Source organism: Lichenostomus cassidix, chromosome Z, assembly GCF_008360975.1.
Source record: "Lichenostomus cassidix isolate B80296 chromosome Z, HeHo_3.0, whole genome shotgun sequence".
In the NCBI taxonomy this organism is placed as follows: domain Eukaryota; kingdom Metazoa; phylum Chordata; class Aves; order Passeriformes; family Meliphagidae; genus Lichenostomus; species Lichenostomus cassidix.
Genome location: NC_139511.1, coordinates 46,370,604 through 46,386,557, shown reverse-complemented (window position 1 = coordinate 46,386,557; position 15,954 = coordinate 46,370,604). Strand labels below are relative to the sequence as shown.

At 34.3% G+C, this 15,954-nt stretch overlaps 1 protein-coding gene across 2 annotated transcripts in view; it reads right to left on the bottom strand.

The window, feature by feature from the left end:
• Positions 1–15,954, bottom strand: part of PTPRD (protein tyrosine phosphatase receptor type D) — a 1,173,827-nt gene that overhangs the window by 60,065 nt on the left and 1,097,808 nt on the right. For both annotated transcript variants that reach the window (XM_085043363.1, XM_085043362.1), the window contains 2 exons: positions 14,471–14,568; positions 2,881–3,004 (listed from right to left, as the gene is read on the bottom strand). In XM_085043363.1, the coding sequence (XP_084899489.1) occupies positions 2,881–3,004; positions 14,471–14,568 (222 nt within the window). The remainder of the gene's footprint in view (positions 1–2,880; positions 3,005–14,470; positions 14,569–15,954) is intronic.

The window sequence follows — 15,954 nt, the reverse complement described above, 5'->3', positions numbered from 1 at the left end:
AAACTGGCCTTGTGTCTCATTCTAAAGTACCAATTACAACATTCTACATTTCTGCAACACTGTTAAGAAGCAAAACGTTCATCAGCGTATGATTACAGTTGACAGATGCTTAGTGTTTTCTTCATATATATTTGTTCTTAAACAGGAGGTCACTGCCAAGGTGTAAAGAGGAGCTCTTCTCATTAGAAAGAGCACAGTTATTATTCAAACCATACTAATAATGCTAGTTTTCTTATGGCCACCAAAGAAATCGGGATGAGGTGTATATGTAAAAATCTAGCCAAATGTTCACCAATTAGTTGTAAAAAATTATAATGTAGTCCAAATGTAGGTTGTCATTAAGTTGTGCAGTTACAGAGGTAAAGGAGAATATATTTTTTATTCCAAGTACTGATTTCGCTAGTGGCATGAAAACAAGCACAGCTGTCAATTGAATAAAGTGCTGGCCAAACTGTGTAGTTTCATATCTGAAATATTTACTTCAAACCTGAAAGAAAAGTACTTAATATTAAATGCTAAGACCAATGTATTAGACATATGAAGGTATGCACACAAAATTTCAGCAACACAGTCATGTAAAAATCCCAGAATTAAAATTTTAAGATTATAATTATATACTAAATTATTATAGTTTTTAAGACTAAATATAATTTTATAAAAAGGCATTTAATATTTGATTTATTCAACATATGCTTTTTTCAGCATTATCTTAAGACTTGGAAAATTCTTAAAATCATGCAAATCACCAAATGGTCAAAATCCCATTTGTGGTTTTACATCTAAAACTAATATTACAAAAGATTGCAATATTTTTCTGTGTTTAAGGCCAATGACTCTTAAAGGTTTAGAAATTTTAGCCTCATCATGGCATTTCGTACTTTAAAAAGAGAATCAAACACTACAGTTTAAATATATTTTGTCCCCGCTCCTTAAAAAATCCAATCCTTTCCAGGGAAAATGTAAATTTTACTCCATATTTCACTATCTCTTATTTAAAAACACAGTCCAATGTACTGTGTAATTTGATACTTTCAACTACTTTGACTAACATTTGTTACTTTGCCTCTTAAATTGTCTTCCCATTCTCTGAATACATTCATTTTTCTTAAGGGAACTAAATTTCAAGGATCATTTACATGAAGAGGAAAATGGCAGTCCAGTTTGCTAATATATAAATTAACGAATAAATTTGTTTGTATTCAGTTTTTTTGTTCCCTTTTTCTCTTAAAGAACTCTTTTTCCAAACAAAATCTCAGGAAAAACTTGAGTCTTCATTTTGTGAGGTAAACTTATTTCTGAGTTAAGCATTTTGTTCTGAAGAACTTTACATAACATTCAGAAAGGCTGTCCAGTTGCTGTTACATGGCCTATCCAGACCATGCACTTAGACCTCTTGTCTGGATCAGTGAGACAGAAAAGGATATATTTATTGAGTTACCTCACATACACTGCTAATCAGAATACCCTCTCTTCAGTGTTGAGACAGGTAGCTCTACCAGGCAGTGGCAGGTTTCTATACAGCTATATTCTTTTACAAGGCAGTATGAAAAATTGTAAGTGATGCTGCAAAAAAATCTTGTCAGAACTGCTATATGAGTCTCAGAGGTGGAACAAACATAAGCAGATTATCATATGCAAATTCTTCAAGGTAATCACTAAAATTTGCTAATGCATTTGAAAAGCTCTTATCTGTGATATCAAAGCCTATGCAGCCTATGCAGGTATGCAGCTGCAACAGATGAGGAAAGATCTAAACTTAAATCAGTGGGACTGGCTTTTTCTTCACCAAGCACTTAATATTTAAATGGATTATACTTATAAGTCTAGTGTCTTTAGGTCTGGAATAGCCAAAGATAAGCAGCTGTTTATAATTGTAAATTATTAAAAAACCACCTTGCAGTTTAACTTGTAGCATGTTATGACTGAAACAACCATGACATGGAATACAGTTCCCTCTATCTTATGTATCATATGCAAGTCCTCTCAGCACTAACTAAAGACAAATCTTATTTTCATTTAAATTTTGTGTCTTAAATATGTAATTTTTTTGATTATCACCATCATTAATACCTGACTGTCAACAACATATAATTTTCAGAATAAACTGAAAATTTGTCTTCAATCCAGGAAGCAGCTTAATGGTAAAACAGAATTGGAAAAAATAGGAAAAATCCTCTTAGTGAAAACCAGTGTGTCCTGATGCTTGCTAAAAGAGACACAATACTAAGGACTAACTACCTATAACAGTTTGCTTCAGTTAAAACTCTAAAGTATTTAAGATTTTTGGCAGCTTTTCAACAAAGAAAGATATAATGAAAAGCTTTTACTATATGACAATCTTTAGTCAGTGAGATACTCCCGACAATGTCTGCATGTGGGCATTTGTTTAAAAACTCTAGTTTAATATTTAGATTGTATATTTAAAGAAAAGGTTTTTACAGAGAGTTTTTTAAATTTCCCCAGAGAAAATGAAGTTGAACTGATTTTTTTTCCCACACTAAGGTTTTGAAAAGTAAAACACAATGAGCAGATATCTTGATAATTTCATTGATAAACAAACCCCTCAATTCATGTATGTTTACTGCTACATTTGCTTTGTAGTGTTAGTATAAGTAAACAGCAATATTAATTTACTTTAGATAACGCACTGGCGTATACACAGGGACCTAATGCATTCCGTGTTGTACATGAAACTCTGTACATTTTAATGCAAGTTCATAATGTATTACTGACAATAAGCATCTGAAAAGGATTTTCATTACAGGAATTTAACAGAAGTACTTCAATTAACACTCCTTTATATTACCATACAAAGATATTGATTGGTAAAATTATCCTAGATTTTAGGATTTAATATTTTAATTTTAAAGGTCTCCTTACCTTCTATTGCTGAGAGTAGAACACGAGAATGGTCATATGCAATTACATTCGCATATCTATTCTTTGGTTTGTTTACTTCCAGGTTAGAGTGTTCCCATGTGAACTGCTGACCAGGATCAATAGACTTCAAAAGACAAAGAGAAGAAAAGGAAAGGAAACTTTCAGCTAGGGACTACAGAATTGTTTTATTTATGACGATTACGCACTAAATTCCCATAGTTTACTCTGGAAATAATTTGTTTTTAAAAGAAAAGTATTATTTCAGGACACATTGTAACATATTATATCATATTATAGAAACCATTTTGTATTTATGCATGTGAAATTTCCATGAGGAATTTAAACCACAATCTTTTAAAACACAGAGAATACAGTTTGCTTCAGAGAAAGCAAGCTATTAATCTTTTTTATCTTTTCTCTCATTTTAGCAAGTGAGGGGTTCTAGCTTAACAGAGAATGAAAAAATATCAGAAATCTCAAAAACACTGGGATGAAGGGGAATAAGTATTTTTGTCTTTATTAGTAAGTGCACATGCTCAAAAATTTCAGTGTCCTGTTTACTAAATAGACGCCAAAGGTTCCTGAGGAAATTTTCCAGTGGCAAAATAATGTTTCTGTTCTTTTATTTTGATGCCACAAAACACATGATACTAGTGTTACTCAGGAAACTATGTTTCACCCATAGACAACAACTTGGTTTTTATTTCTTTGAGTCATAAATAAGTAAGCAATTCAGGCATATTTGAAACTTTAATGATATCTTATTCATAAACATAACTAATCTTATTCATAAACAAAACTACATGTTTCCAGATTCGCTGTTTATTTTCTGTTTCCTTCATGTTCCAGGGTGGAATTACAGAAGACCACCCCATACTCCTTCATCCTTCACCATCAGGGAGACTTCAGGCTCTAGTACTTTTACCTCAATGGTTGAACTGTATATGCAGCAAAGTGAATATAAAATAGGTAACAGATGGTACCTGCTTATGCTCACCATGGTAGTGGCCATATGAAAGGTCATCTCATACTGAGAAGTCATGACTAATCACCTATTGTTTTACTTTCCCTTTCTGTAACATTAGAGACCTTAAAATTGTTTCATCAATATGAATACACAATTATGGCTCAAGGTTTATGCCCTCTGCTTGATCCTGGTAAGAACTGGCAGCTCCCTATGCCAGCTGGTGGTAAACTGTGGAAAAAAAATAATGACGACACAGAAAAGCCTAGATGGGGCAGTTCACTGACACTATGCTCATTTTCCACAAGTACACCAGCAACACGGCACAAGTCAGAGGATCCATACTGCCACTACAGCATCAAGCCAACAGTTTTAGTGATTCCTCCCAGGGTTACAACAGCTGCAAGTCTATTTCATGTTAGTGGAAATAAAATATTTCCTGTAATCTATTAGAGTAGGTATTTCCTGACAATGAGCATGCATGAAATAATGTGATTTTACAAGAACTTTTCTCTTACATTAATTATTAGCCAGTGTGAAGACTCTTTCATTCTCATGCATCTTTACATATTTTATACAATTTATTTATTTAATATTTCGAAAAAACTTTACTTCTTTACTAAGAGTATTCTAAAAAGAAAAATTCTTTTGCATGTCTGCCTGATAGAAAAGCATTTGCCTTTAGGAAAAACAAATACTCTCAGGAAAACAAGTACCTTATCTTATTAACTGATACCCTGGACTCAATTAACTTTTGTAACAGTTAACACTTAATTTTCCTGAGTTTTATTTTCATTACAGTCCTCTGGAGCTGGGTCTCACTGGGCTTTCCTGCATAACCTAGCTATGGAGAGAAGACGAGTGTGATGGCTGAGGTTCTGGCTCACCCTTTTGTATAATGCTTTACTGACAGAAACAGAAATAGACTGCTTGGCAGCTCATCCCTCAAAAGGAACTGAAGTGGGACTTTCTAGAGGAATGATGAAGAAATTAAATGCTTGGGAGCATGATGAAGGCCATGAAAACTCTGCTTTTGCTTTGGATACGATTAATTTGCATTGCATCACTATGTTATTAACAGTTAAAAAGGCATTAAGGCATTCTTAAATGTAGCTCTGAATTAATCTGATTTTTTAACCTTCTACACAATTTTTGACAGCAAAATATTTGAGTTCACTATATTAGAAATTTGTGACTATGATAGTTGTTTGTTTTTTTTGGGTTTTTTTTTAACCCTATCATATTTTGTTTGCCTGTGTAGGAACAACAAGCTATCCCCCACCTAGTACTCTGCCACTTGCAAAGGCAGACATCACTTCTCTGCTGTGCTTAAGTATAAACATAGTAACCTGATCCAAGAGTAGGGGTTCACCCTTCCACAACAAAAATATTAGTTTTTCTGACAGCAAAGTGAAATCCATATTTATCAATAAAGCAAATGGTTAAATTTTACTCTCTAATTGTAATACATAAGATTTTTTTTATGCCTTTTTCTTAAAATTTGGTTTCAACCCAGTAATGTTTTCCCATGCTCTGATAAGGATGGCTGGCAGAATTTTGAACCAGGTACTCACTGCTTAATTTAAAAACGTTTAGTATTTTTATCTTCACTGCTAAGTGCTATTTATTTCATTGAAGGTGCAGAGAAAGAATTTGGACGGCATTTCCATCAGTGCTTGTAATAGAAAAGTTATATACATACATACTATATTTAAGATATGTAATATACCTTTTTATCAGCAGGCCAGCAATTCACCTACATCATATGACTTGAAAAGTCGTAAAATTTACATAATGACTTCCCTCAGCACAAATCTCCCCTCTTTTCCTTTTTGAGTTAATGGAGGTGAATAAGAAAACTTATGCAGGATATTTGCAAGTCAAGTTTTCAGAACTTTGGAAAATAATTGTTATGCATTCATCTCAGAATTCTAGTAATAATTTAGAACATAAACATAGTACTGAAGATGCTAACTACATATTAGCGTGTTGTACTCTCACTGACTTTTAAAATAAAATTATTTGACCAGCAATATTGCACACCTATAATATCTGTGACTACCTAGTCAGTATTTTTTAAGAGACATATATGGAAACACGCTATCTAAACCACAGTCCACTGCCCTAGAATAAGGCACACACTTCTGTATTGTTCTAGACAGATAACTGAAGCAGACCATCTGTCTGATCTTTTAGGTTTTCACCTACACTCCCAAAATATTCTGGAAATTACTTCACAATGCGAGCCGTCGCATACACTTTCTTTTCACATTAGACAAGAAAACTAGAAAATACCAGAATACACTGGCTGACTAATATGCTGCTAATTTTGAGCCTGGACTGCAGGACTATGGCTATAAATCATAAAAAAAAAATCATGATGTAAAAAATAATAATTAAAAAATATTTGCAAATAATAAGTTTAAACTGCAGTTTTGTATATACAAAGAAAATTTTGTATATACAGAGAAAATGATGGTCTAAGATTCTTATCCATTATGAGAAACAGCTTCAGCTCTATATTATACCTATTTTTCATGAGAATTTACAGATTATTAAGAATACTTTAAAGCTTAGTTTCAACTCTTCAGTATTCCGTATGATTCTTCCACTGTTCACTCCTTAATGTTTAAGCATTCTAAAGCTACTGTTCAATACCAAGAAAAAACCCAAACATACACTATGCATGATGTATGGCCAGATGGTGTAATTTAGTGATTAATATTTAGGTCTACATGCAGACATACTTAACATAAATTATCAGAAACAGGCAAATGGATTGAACTTTAATCTTTCCTATTTTTTTTCACCAATCTGAACCACTTTGTGGCCTTACCATCCTCCCACAAAGCACCATTTTGTCAAAAGAAAGTTAATCTGTATTTCCTCAGACTTAATAGCCACACTGGAACAAAGAGTTGAGTGGTATTGGCAGACACATTTCAGAAGTGTGAAAGACCAATAACTCATGAATAACAAGTCCCTACTAACAGTTTTAATGAGTGCTTTAATGGTTTAATGGATGGCACTTTAATAGGATTTCTAGTATTTTCATTCTGAAAGCTTGCCTTCAATAAAGCTGTCATTAATAAAGAACTGGATTTCTTCACAGCATAACTGTGTAGTATGGGTGCTTTGTGCAAAAGAAATAAAAAAATCTGTAATACTGTTATTTGCCTCCCATGCTTTGACAAATCTTTCAGCTATTATGTTCTAAATGGCTGGCTGCTGAAACAAGTGTGATCTGTTAGTAGGAAAAGAATTGAGCAATATTTACTAATACAATGCACCATCTATAAAATAGTTCATTGAATAATAATCATGGTAACCAAAATGTGATTCCAGAAGAATTTCAAGCAATCCCCCTCCAGTAAACTCTGTATCTGCTCACTGTGTAGTTTTTCTTTACATCACTAGGGAACAAAGGAGTATGACAAAATGCCACCCCTCCTGGTGTAAGCTGACACATGCTGGCTTGCTCTGGAACACTGCTTTTCTAAGGGTCACTACGGTAGCAAATTAGGAGACAGCAGTTTAAAGTTCCTGTGGAATGTGGGGATTGATATATACTGCATAGGCTTCACAAGCCAGGAAGGGGAAGGAAGCATGTCCTGTAAAGCACTTCCAAGCACTGCAGGTGCTGTGTTTGTGGTTTGAATTAAATCACCAAATGCCACTGGTTCACAGGGAAACCTAAAATGAGGTAGGCAAAGAGGAATGAAAAAGAAAAGTTTGAGAGCCTGTCAATGCAAACAGACTCAGCACAACTTTGGAAAGTACACAGCTATGCGGAGAAATGAACAATTTGACCCTCTTTAACCAATGTCAATGACTGTGATGAGAATTTCATACCATAGTTGATGAATCTATAATAGAGGACTATTGTATTATACAGGAAACTTGCTAATAGAATGAGATTTAAATACTGCATTACGAAAACCTGAATGCTAGATGCATGAACAATAATTCATGATCATAGCAATTTACCAACTGGAATTATGATTTTTTAATTAAAATGAAGATGTTCCCATCACTCTTCAAAGGGTATAATTTTCAAGAATATGGAGGAAAACTCCAGATATGGCTAAAACTTCTTCTGAACTCGAATACAAGTTTGCATCCTGGTCCTAAAAACAGTTAAAAATGCAGATGAGACATTTTCTGTTAACTCTCACAGCAAAGTGACCTAACCATTCAAGAGTAGCTCGAAATAAAATTTAGCTTTTGCCAAACTCCTCTCAAGAAAAAACAGTATTGCCTGTACAATATCAAGCTAACATTCATATGACTAAATTAAATAATGAAAAGCCTGATTCCAATGGAATCAAACAAGCTATATATGCATATTACTCAAGAAAACTTAAGGAGGAAAAAAAGCACTATTTGAAAACATCCATGAAGGACATTCTCCCTTTCAAAAAGCTCTAAACCGCCTAGTTTTTAAAATTAATCATATTGGCTTTTCTTTCTTTGCCACCGGTCTTAAGCACAATCTGTTTATTTCCCATTTGCAATTAAAATACTTTAACCAGGATATCATAACCACTTGTAAGAGAAATAATTTTGTGTTGAAAATGGAGGATTACAGTCAACTTCAGGTAGAAAATAAATATCAGGAGCAGATGAATACCTGAGTAATGAAAAAAACTTGCTTTGTTTAACTATTTCTGTGGTTAAATAATCCTGCTGGTTTGTTTTATATAGTGTATGAAATATAGCAGGTCTTACATAACAAACTTTATAATTGTCTCACATGAGGCACTGGTGATACTTTAAATTTTCAACATAATTTTCATAATCTTTTTAAAGCACTGTCGACATTTTTTATTTTAAGGAAGGAGTAAAGGAGTGAAATTTTTCATTGATTCCTCCATTTTTCTCCACAAGCCCCTAAAAATATTGCAAACTAATCTTCCTAAAAAGCCCCTGCAAAACTCAGTTTTATCTACAATGACCTACATAGTTTGTCCTTGAACAATTTTTCTTGCTTCAAGAAGTAGACTACTTTCCTCTTTCTACACATATCGCTGCTTTCAGTTGGGCAAAAAAACCCTGATATTCATTACAGTATAGAATCATAGAATCATTAAGGTTGGAAAAGACCTCCAAGATCATCGAGTCCAACCTTTGACTGACCACCAGCATTCCAACCGTGCCAATAAACACCATGCCCAGGTGTTTTTTGAACACTGCCAGGCATGGTGACTCCACCACCTCCCTCTGCTCCAATGCTTTCAGTGAAAAGTTCTTCCTGATGTCCAACCTCAACCTCCCCTGGCACAGCCTGAGGCCATTTTCTCTTGTCCTGTCACTTGGTGTCTGGGAGAAGAGGTAAAACCCCACCTGGCTACAATCTCCTTTCAGGTAGTTATTTGACTAATTACACTGTCTCTGTGAAATTCTTTGGCAAATTAACTTTAGGTATCAGACCAAAACACTGCATCCTAATATGTAACACCAGCTTTCTTTTATTTGATTAATTATATAAGCATAAACAAATGCTGTTATCCCAATGAAGCATTCACAGCACAAAGGAAGGAGCTAATACACTACTCTAAGTCTTGACTAACACCACTCCAGGTTCCTGCACTATGTCTTTGAAATTCTCTATCACAGCTATACTGCTGGCTTGGATACTACCCTAGGTGGAACTAAGCACCAAACAACCTAGGTGAAAGCAACAGCATATGTGCTATTAATAAGAAAACAACTTTCCATCGTTCACTGACTACACTAATTGTTTCTCAGTAAATGGAGCACATGCTATGAAAGTAAAATAACAATATACCAATAAATTATGTTTGTAATATTAGTAAGAGGAAACTATTATAAAGAAAAAGAATAAAAACATATTTTTGCTGAGAAAACAATCAATTTTTGCACATGACTCACTATTATCTACAATGATATAGCAGTTAAGTGCAGCTGTTTCTTTGATAGAGATTCATTCAGTGGATTATCTGTTCTTCCTGGACTTCTAAAATGTATTATATTGATAATAAATTTTATATGTGCTTCTACAATACAAGATTTACTGTGTTTTAGTATCCAGTGTTTATGTTGTTGCAGGCTGAGACACAAAAAGAGAAATATAACATATTCAGTAAAGTGTATTCCCATCACAAATCCTACCAACTGATCTGAAAAGCTACAATAAAACAATGTCAAAATGAATCTTCATGTTTTCCAGTACTCAGTGTTAAAGCAAAAGACTGGCTGCAATTTACAGAAAGAAACCAGATGAGAGAAAACATTAAATTATATACAACTTCTTGTAGCATTTGTTAACCAGTGCATAGACACACATTCACAGTAAATCATACAGAAACACAGAGTCTGATAGTGTAGTTTTTGTGTTGCAGTGACAGATTCTCACACAAAAATAGTATGAATCTGAATCTAGTTCCTCAAGGTTGTAAAGCTGTATCTGCATACAGCTCTCTCTACATAAAGACCTCAGATAAGATGTTAAACTATTTTACACACGTCTCAGAAATCTGCTTTGGAGGAACAGATTTTCTGTTGTGTATTACAGCAGGAAATGACTTTACGAATACATCATAGAGTAGGCAGAACATTACTGGTTTTTTTCAGTTTAGCTCCATGACCACTTCTTATTTTTCAATTCTGAAGGCCTGGTTAAGAAGGAGATACAATATAAAGGTCAGTTTCTTATGAACACAGATATTTGCTTAGCAGCTGTCAAGTCCATATGGACCACATTACTTAAAAATCCCACTGAAATTGCCAAAGTCAGCAAAAGCTTCGTAATAATCACCTAGGGTCCATCTTGTCTTTAAATTAGACAAGAAAGAACTATGGGACATTATGATATGATATGATATGTCACATTAACACAGTAAACCAACATTTTGTTTAGGCTTGCAGATTGCAAGCTAACAAAAAGTTAATGAAGGATTATGAAAAATTCATTCTGATGTAGAAATGAACCTCATTGAGGAGTCATAGCATTATCTATGACAACACTACAGCATGACATAAGACACTATGAAGAAGGTATTATGAAATAGTTTCTGAAGACTTGTAGGAATTCATCCAGTTGATGACACTAAACCTCAGAAAATATTATATAGCTAGAAAGTGTTCTATATTGGAGAATACACTCCCCTTAGAAGATCATAGTAACGATGCAATTAACCTCCTTTCTTTTTTTTTTCTTTTTTTTATTCTGAGAATATATAGTTTTTACCATGCATACTGCTTACTTTTTTGCAATACCTCTTTCCCAACTTGCCACATTACCCTGGATATTAAACAACCAGAGTGCAGTGGGATATCATTTGGACTTACTTCTTTAACAGCAATTTCAGGTTTTCAATTAGATTTCACATGGCATGAAAGGAACATATTCTCAGGAAAAAAAAAAGGAAAAAACCCAACACCACAAACAATTTTGCACAATAAACACCCTGTAAACATCCAGTTTGTGAAGGTTTGTGAAGTTATAGGGTTTCATTAGAAAATTGTGCCAGAGGATATATAACTCAGCTGAGGAGACTCTTTTGTTAGTTTTGAAGAGACAGGGAGATTTGCCTGTCTGAAGTGGAAACAGGCAAGGAAGTAATACTCTTCCAAAAGGAAAAAAAACAAACTTGCATTAAATTTTGATCAGAAATTCTGATCAAAAGTGAGTGGATGGAACATGAGCGAGGATGGAAGAGGAACCAGTATTCAGGCACTTCTGAAGAGTTGAAAATGGTGCTTAGAAAATCAAAAGATGTGTTTATGTAGTGAAACTAGTAACTCTTTTGAAGTGGCAACAGAAACAGGTTGTGCTAAAAAATAATTTAAACATCCTCTTGAAATGGACCTAACTTCCTGAAAGAAGGAAGAGAAGTCAGTGTTTATCAGAAAACCATCAATATGTATTTTATTTTGTGGTATCACAAAATTGTCATAACAATTTTTGTATGCGATCAATGTATTTTTGAAGAATTTCATCCATGCAATACAAGCAATTCCATAAAAAGTAAAATAAAATAATTGAAGGCCAAAGAGGAAAGGGCATTATTTAAAAAAAAAAAAGTCATCAGTGGTAATTAATGAAAACTGTTTGCTTTGTTAACAGGAATTAATCGGATGATTTTGCTGGTATCAATAAAGGTCAGTGGTTTCCTGCTGCATGTTACACCTTGAACTTTTGAAGATAAGAAGTATCTATTTTTCTTTCTGTCTCACCAGTTTTAATGTCATCTGAAGTGATAATAATGAACTGTTACCATCTGTACATATTTCTGCCTTGCAATCAGATTTAAAAAGGGATTTTTAAGGGGTGTTAGTGAGAACTGCTGCTGAAGTGGAAGGTCCCAATCCCTGACCACCAGCTCCCTTTGTTGGCACTGGAGCTTAAGCAGACATGTGGTGAGCTAGTTCAGGGAACTGATCCAACTGAAAACACCAAAGAAAAATAAAACAATTAGTTTTCAGCTGAATCTATTTCCTGAGATAATCCTTGAACAGCTGCACATGTGCTAGTGCCAGGACTGGCAGAAGAGTGACAACAGGAATGCACAGCCAAGTCACAGAGATGACTTACAGTGATCATCAAACTGCAGCTTTAGTCCGCTGCCCGGCCTAGACCACGAAACCAAATAGCAGTGCTTTTCACTAATTCTATTTCAAAATGGATGTATCTTGGACTAGATGGAAATGCAGTGGTATCTCTAAAGCTGTGATTTCAAAGATAGATGTTGAACCTTCTTGGGCAAAACAATATGAATGAAATCTGATGTTGACCCATAGTTGCCCACATTTTAATCTTGAATGTCTAACCATTCTGCTCCAGATGGTATGTTTGTAAAGAAAAAACAAGAAAGAAAGGAGAAAAAAATGAAAGAAAAAAAAAATAACATGAAAGTTGTCCTATTTACACAGACAGAGAAACTTCTGGAGGGACAGATTCTAAGAATTTTATGATTTAATGTATCTTTACAATATTGGTTATAAATTATTAAAATTGCATTCCCAAGATTATTTTAATTATTTAAGTAAGAAAGAGAAAATATAAAACACCAAAACTTTAAAGTTATATTACAGCATAAGAAAACCATGTCATCCCTACACCACGTTCAAGATGTAGTAAAGCTGAATTGTTTATTTGTATAGAAATTATACTACATTATATGACTTGTAAATGACTTGAAATTTCCTACACAGAAAAACCAATTAATTTGCCCGCAGTACAACAGGAAATGGTTTTAAAATTTGTACTAAATGTTATCTTTTATTATGGTGAACATCCTGGTATATAAATTTCCCTGTCTGATTATTTATATGCTACAATCTTCATACTAAAAACACAGAATTTACACATAGAAAAGTGAGAAGATTCTGCCTCATTTTTGTGGTTGCAAAGTAAACAGCGATCCTGAGTTGCTCTGCAAACAAATTTATTTCCATTGAAACTACATATTCCCTTCAATATCTAATGAGATTATTTTTTAAAGTATTCTTAAGGACTTTTGAATAGTGCATTCAATTAAATAATAAGCAGTTGTAGCTCTTTATTGTAGTACTTTGTACTAATTTTTAACATTTGTAGCTCTTTATTGTAGTACTTTGTACTAATTTTTAACATTTTCTGTCAAGACTTTCAAGATAGAATGAAAATGGCATAGAGTTTCTGTACCATGCAGTCACATGTTACTATGAAACTACCATGTGAAAGTCACCTTAAGTGTTTTTTATTGCACTCACTGTCAGTGTCCATACAAACCTTCAAATGCAACTAATGTGCAGTCCCTAAAAAAATTAGAGCAACACGGGCTTTTATTGCACCATGCTAATGAAGTGTTGGAGGGTTTTAAGCAAGGATTAGTGACACAACAGAGTATAAAGAAAATACTGTTTCAGTGATCCCTCTAGGAGCTGTTAATCCTTGGACCACTGACATGATCACCTATAGCTGATCTAAAGAACCCCTTCTTTTCCTGATGGTTCAGTGCATACTTGATGTGGTATTTTTGACATAGACTGTATTTTGGCATTAAAGAAACAGCTATAATTTACTGGGTCTAATGGATAGCTCCCTATATCCCTTTAGCCACAAATTACTGACCTGAGAGGCTGCTCCTCTTCACTATACCAATACCTATACTCCACGGGTTACTGACAAGGTGGCTTGTAAATGATTACTCTCTTCCAGTTAAATTCTTTCATGCTCTTCTAGACCATCATTCACAATTTATCAAAGTGGTATTGTTGACAGGAGGAAAATACAACGTCCTGAAACTGCTGCATTAGAAGAGACACCAAGCACTTGCAAATCCTATCTCATGCAATATTTAAGCAGTGGACTGAACCTTCTTTGGAGCTTTTGCTGTATGTGTCAACATTACACAGGAGATTTTTTAAAATAATATAAGGATCTTAAAACTGCAGGAAACATAGATGTTTGTGTATATTAAAACAAGTAAATGCTGTATCATTCACACAATACTTCAAGTATGTGTCCATGGAATTTGCCTGACATGTATCCTTACAAAAAGAAAGCAGGATTTTATGAGCCAAGGAGGCACCTCACCTGGCACCACATCAGAGAGAAGTCTTGGGAAACAGCAAGCATGACATTTTAAACTTGAATAGTAAAGAAGTGGGGAAAATTACCTCATACTCCTGTGAAAACTTCAAATTGTCATTTGCTTTCAATCTTTCAATGTGATCTGCAAGTTCCAAGATAGGTATTGGGGGATGACTGGCCATACCTGTTGAACAAGAAAGTAGAACAAAATTTAAAGGAAACTACAGTGATGGCATTGCTCCAAAATTTAGAAAATGCAATAGTTAGAATGTCTAGAAATGTGTAAGTAGTAAAGATGTCATATGTGAGAGAAGCAGGCAAATAGTTTGGTTACTCAAAGCAGGACATGCTCTGGATAGATGAGCTCTGAAGCCAAATTAAAAGAAGTCACCAAGCATAATCCCAAAGATAACATTCCTAGTGTAGAGGAAAGAGTTACTGTCATATGAATCAATGAGTTTAGCTAGGCACGGAAAAATGAGACAGTTAGACCTGATGTCGACCTCTGCTTTGAGTAATGACTCTTAATGTCATTTCAAACTCCTTCTCCCGCAATGCATGAAATGAAAACTCTATTGAATTAGATGAGGAAATGTGAGCTGAGAAACAGACACTGAAAGAGCCCTAAAGGGGAAAGAATAGTGTTTTGACGGAAAACAAAGTGACTTATGCATAATCAAGAAAAACGAACTTGAATAATGAAGGTTACCAGGGTAACCAGAGACACCTGAACCTGCAAAGGAAATGGCAGAAAACAAAGAAACCTAAACCAACATAAAACTAATTTATAAAATAAAACATAACAAATGAAATGGAGAGCTTGAAGATTAGTAATAATAGTAATAATAATAATAATAATGCATCAAGGTCTAGAAGACTGACTGTGTACTCTGACTAAATTAGAAATACTTAAGTATTTTACGAAATTTTGAGGTGACTGACATGCAACTATGAGTGACTAGAACAACATGCACCACTGCTTTTAGACAACAGTCACTGAAGACAACATTGGACATAAGACAATTAGAACTTCAAAAATGTTTTCACTAGTAGCAGATTGTAGAGGCAGGGGTTGTACAGTTTGGCTGGACACACATGCTGACTGCACTAGTACCTTAAAATATGCTTAATCTGAAACCCCATTTACCAGCCCCTAAAAGTACCTACAATCTACTTCAGGTGTAAACATCTTTGTCCACTGATGAAGATACTAAGTGAAAAAGAAGAGCTTGGATTTGGAAGTACAGATGGGTGTGTAAGGGAGTACAGGGACAGCAAGGCAAAAAAAAAAAAAAAGACAGAAAAGATGTGGGGTCAACTAGAACAATCTGCCAGCTTAAGATTTGACAGGCAAAATTTTGTGAACATATTTATTTCAAGCTATTAGCCTTCATGAACCTTCTCCAAAATGCTTACATTCTTCTCTTCATACTTTATACTATCACACATAAAACGAAAGTTAGTTTTCAATAGCTTGGGGAAGGAATTAGAGCTGGCAAGAAAAAGTTAAGCTAGTGAACCCCAGGATCTCTTGAAATTACAAAGGGAAAACAGTGATGACTCAAGGGGG